Source organism: Macrotis lagotis, chromosome X (assembly GCF_037893015.1).
Source record: "Macrotis lagotis isolate mMagLag1 chromosome X, bilby.v1.9.chrom.fasta, whole genome shotgun sequence".
Classification (NCBI taxonomy): Eukaryota; Metazoa; Chordata; class Mammalia; order Peramelemorphia; family Peramelidae; genus Macrotis; species Macrotis lagotis.
The window spans coordinates 640,410,862-640,414,547 of record NC_133666.1 but is presented as its reverse complement, the minus strand read 5'-3'; the positions used below and the strand labels follow the sequence as shown (position 1 = coordinate 640,414,547).

Genomic DNA, 3,686 nt, shown 5'->3' with positions numbered 1-3,686 from the left:
GACTTACCATGAAAAATTCTGTCCTTCCTCAGAGAAAGCATAAAATTTTTACTTTATTTTTTGAGGGATCCTTTTTGGTGTGTCTAAGTTTTCTATCACAAAATATCTATTATAGAAATGTTTAGAAGGATTACATATGTATAATCTGTATAAAATTGCTTGCCTTCTAAGAGGGGTGGGGTTTAGGGAGTGTGGAAGGGAGAGAACTTGGAAATCAAAGTTATTAAAAATGGTAAAAATTGGTTTTGCATGCAAATAGTGAATATTAAATATTAAATAAATCAACAAAAGCAGGAAAAAAAATAATTGAAGTTATACTGAGTCACAGACCCCCAAATGAGGAGGATATTTCTTAGTCATAAATTGAGGCTTGGTTTCTTGGTGAGGAGCTTGATGAGGGCTTCTTTCATGTCCTTGTTCCTTAGACTGTAGATGAAAGGGTTCAGCATAGGAGTGACCACAGTGTACATCACAGCTGCGACTGTGTCCTGCTGGGCTGTGTGAGTAGAAGTGGGACTAAAGTACACTCCAATAATTGTCCCATAGAACAGAGAGACCACGGTGAGGTGGGAAAAACAGGTGGAGAAAGCTTTCCACTTCCCCACAGTAGATGGGATCCTCAGCACAGTCACAACAATTTGAGAATATGAGATAAGGATGCCAATGAAGGGAATGATAATTGTTAGCGCCCCAACTGTGTTAACCATCAGGTCATTGATGAAGGTATCTGAACAAGCCAAATTCAGGAGGGGACTGAGGTCACAGAAAAAATGAGGGATTTCAGTGTGACCACAGAATGAAAGACAGGTCAGTAGGATGGTGTGTGTTAGAGCATTGCCGTAGGACCAAATCCAGGACACTACTACAAGAATGAAACAGACCTTGGAAGTCATTATCATGGAATAATGTAGTGGGGCAGAGATAGCCACATAGCGGTCATAGGCCATGGCAGTGAGAAGCATGCTATCTATACCGGCAAACATGATGAAGAAGAATACTTGTGTTAGGCATCCAGCATATGGAATTGCTTTGTTGCCAGATACATGGTTTGCTAGCATCTTGGGGATGGTAGTGGAGGTGAAACAGATATCAACCAGGGACAAATTACTGAGGAAGAAGTACATGGGTGTATGGAGGCATGAACTTGATCTAATGACCAGAATGATGAGCAAATTCCCCAGACCTGTGATCAAGTACATCAGAAGAAACAAGAAAAAGAGGAGTGTCTGCTCCTTGGGATTGTCTGAAAGTCCCAAGAGGATGAACTCAGAAATTCCACTCTGATTTCCTCCTTTAATGTTTCTGTTAGGAAGAATACATGGAATAGAGATAGAAAAAGGATTTAAAGATTCAACAGATAAATGGTTTTATGGATTAGAAATCAATTTTACTATTTGTTTTTCAACAATATAAACTCCCCAGTATCTCAGCTGAACTACTTGTGTCCAACCTATGGTAGAGCATTCTGAGTTTGTATTGGACTAATCAGTCACAGTAGGACACACTGTGATTTGTCTCAAACATAGTGATGTCATTTTTGTCTTCTTCAATAGCAAAGGATAGGAATCAACTATGTATCATATTAATAAGCTCTATTGAATTTCACTTTAGGGCCAGAGTCAGAAGTAAAACATAAAGTAGATGATCTGAGCTTTACCTATTTTGTCCCATTAGAGTACAATATGTACTTTGAGGTCAGGGGCTGTTCCATTTTTGTCTTCATATCCTAAGAGTCTGGCACATAAAAGAGGGGGTTAATAAATGCTGTTTATTGGTTTGATTGCTACCTGAAAATGAATCTCCGTTTACCTCAGTTGAGTTTAAAGAATTCCTGGGCACGAATAGTATTGATTTTGGAGACAGAGTACCCATCACTGCATCCCTCTGTGAACTTTGTCAAGTCACTTATCCCAATCTGTCCTCTTTTTGTTGATCTGTAAATCAAAAATGTTTAACAGAAATCCTTCTACAGTCTCTTCAAGCACCTGATCCATGAGCTCTAATCACCTCTCCTTGCAATCTCAAGCAAAGTATCAATCCCACTAATTGATACCTTAAGCAAGACTCCTCCCTACAAAATCTTTGTTTTGAAATTGAGACTAATTGTCTTTAGTTCTGTCTTCCAGGAATAAATAGATTCAGCTTGAATTCTTCTACATGTGATAAGTCTTCAAAAGATTGAAGCCCCATTATCATGCTCTTTCTTAATCTAGTCTTCTTTATTCTCTATATGTGCAGTTTCTTCTTTCAATCTTTGTGCAATGGAAGTAATATTCTAATGTCTAACTCCATACGAGTTCGATTAATTTATCCTTGAGACTTCATAGCTTCTGAAGATTAAAGACTCAGGCTAATGACATTGCTTTCTGATCACTTGAATATGAACAAAAGCCATGAGGAGTTCTAATTTTTGTTGGTGGATATCTAGATATAACACAAGACAGGGAACTTAGCTGAATTAATTTATGGTGTCCAGAGCCAGCAAGACAAGCACAAAATCTCCAATTTTGATAATTACTGAATGTGTTAACCTAGGAAAACCATTCTGTTTCTAAACCTTGTGGCCAATATTCTAAAATTGCAAATTTCAGAGAAGGTGCTTATCTGCTTTGGTGGAACCAAAGCTAGAAGGTATTTTGTTCTTTTTTTTAGTTATTTTTCAGTTATGTCTGATTCTACATAATACTTTTTGGGGGTTTCTTCACCAAGATTTAGTAATGGAATGCCATTTTCTCTTTTAAACTCATTTTACAAATGAGGAAACTGAGCCAAATAGGGTTAATTGATTTGCCAACTTCACATAGCTATTCATTGTCTGAGGTTAGATTTGAACTCAAGAAGAAGATATGAACTCCTTGCCTGGCACTCTACCTATGCAGTGTACCACTTAGCTGTCCTCTTGGAGTTCTTTATATTCATCAAATAGTAGTTCATATTCCTATTTCTTTGTTTGTCTACTTAAGGTGAATCAGTAGAGGAGGAGGAGGCATTAGATTTTGAAGACTTAGAAAGAAAATATTCTTAATGAGATTGGACTTCAAGAAAAATATTCATCCATCTTTATGCATCCATGCACATTAAATGCATATATACACCATGTGATTGTGTATAAAATGAGCAAAAATGTGAGTGCAGATATATATATATGTATAAATATATGTGTATGTATATACATATATAGACATAAATTTACAATAGACTATTCAGGGAAGACTAACATCTCTGGTATGAGGGTTGTAAAGCCCTTTACAGGACTGGTTTCCATGTTTGTTGTCCACATGATACAGGCAATCCTCATCTGTAACTCCAGGAACCTGTAGCATGCACAATAGCCACACCTCAGTAAACTATTTCAGCAGATTGTTCTAAACAAGATTGAAGATAACTGTAGGTTGTCATACCCCTTTGGTGAGTGGGGAATGTTTACCTCAATTATCTGAAGACTTTCTCTGGTCAAAGATTGGATGAGAAAAATTTGTTCCAGTGACCATGAACACAACTGAATCAGGCACTGGGGAGTATTTAGACCTTGGTAAAACATCAAAGATTCCAAACTCATCCACTGCATCTTGAGCCATTAGCAGTTATCTTGAATTTTTTCCTACCATTGGGCTTTGATAACCCTAGAAGAGACTAGAGGCTTCAAAAGGCAACAACCTCTGCCACTCTGCTGTTCTTACTTATTT

General features: G+C 37.3%; 1 protein-coding gene across 1 annotated transcript; it reads right to left on the bottom strand.

Moving 5' to 3' along the window:
• Positions 1-356: 356 nt before the first annotated feature.
• Positions 357-3,298, bottom strand: LOC141499523 (olfactory receptor 1f45-like). Its single transcript, XM_074202209.1, has 2 exons — positions 3,219-3,298; positions 357-1,302 (listed from the first exon to the last, which is right to left on the bottom strand). Exons 1-2 carry the CDS (start codon positions 3,296-3,298, stop codon positions 357-359), a joined length of 1,026 nt encoding a protein of 341 aa, XP_074058310.1.
• Between the last annotated feature and the right edge of the window lie 388 nt (positions 3,299-3,686).

Coding starts and splice junctions, on each gene's coding strand:
- LOC141499523 (XM_074202209.1), bottom strand. CDS start 3,298: ATGAGGATTGCCTGTATCATGTGGACAACAAACATGGAAACCAGTCCT. Junction 1,303..3,218: donor ACAACCCTCATACCAGAGAT/GTTAGTCTTCCC, acceptor TCTTCCTAACAG/AAACATTAAAGGAGGAAATC.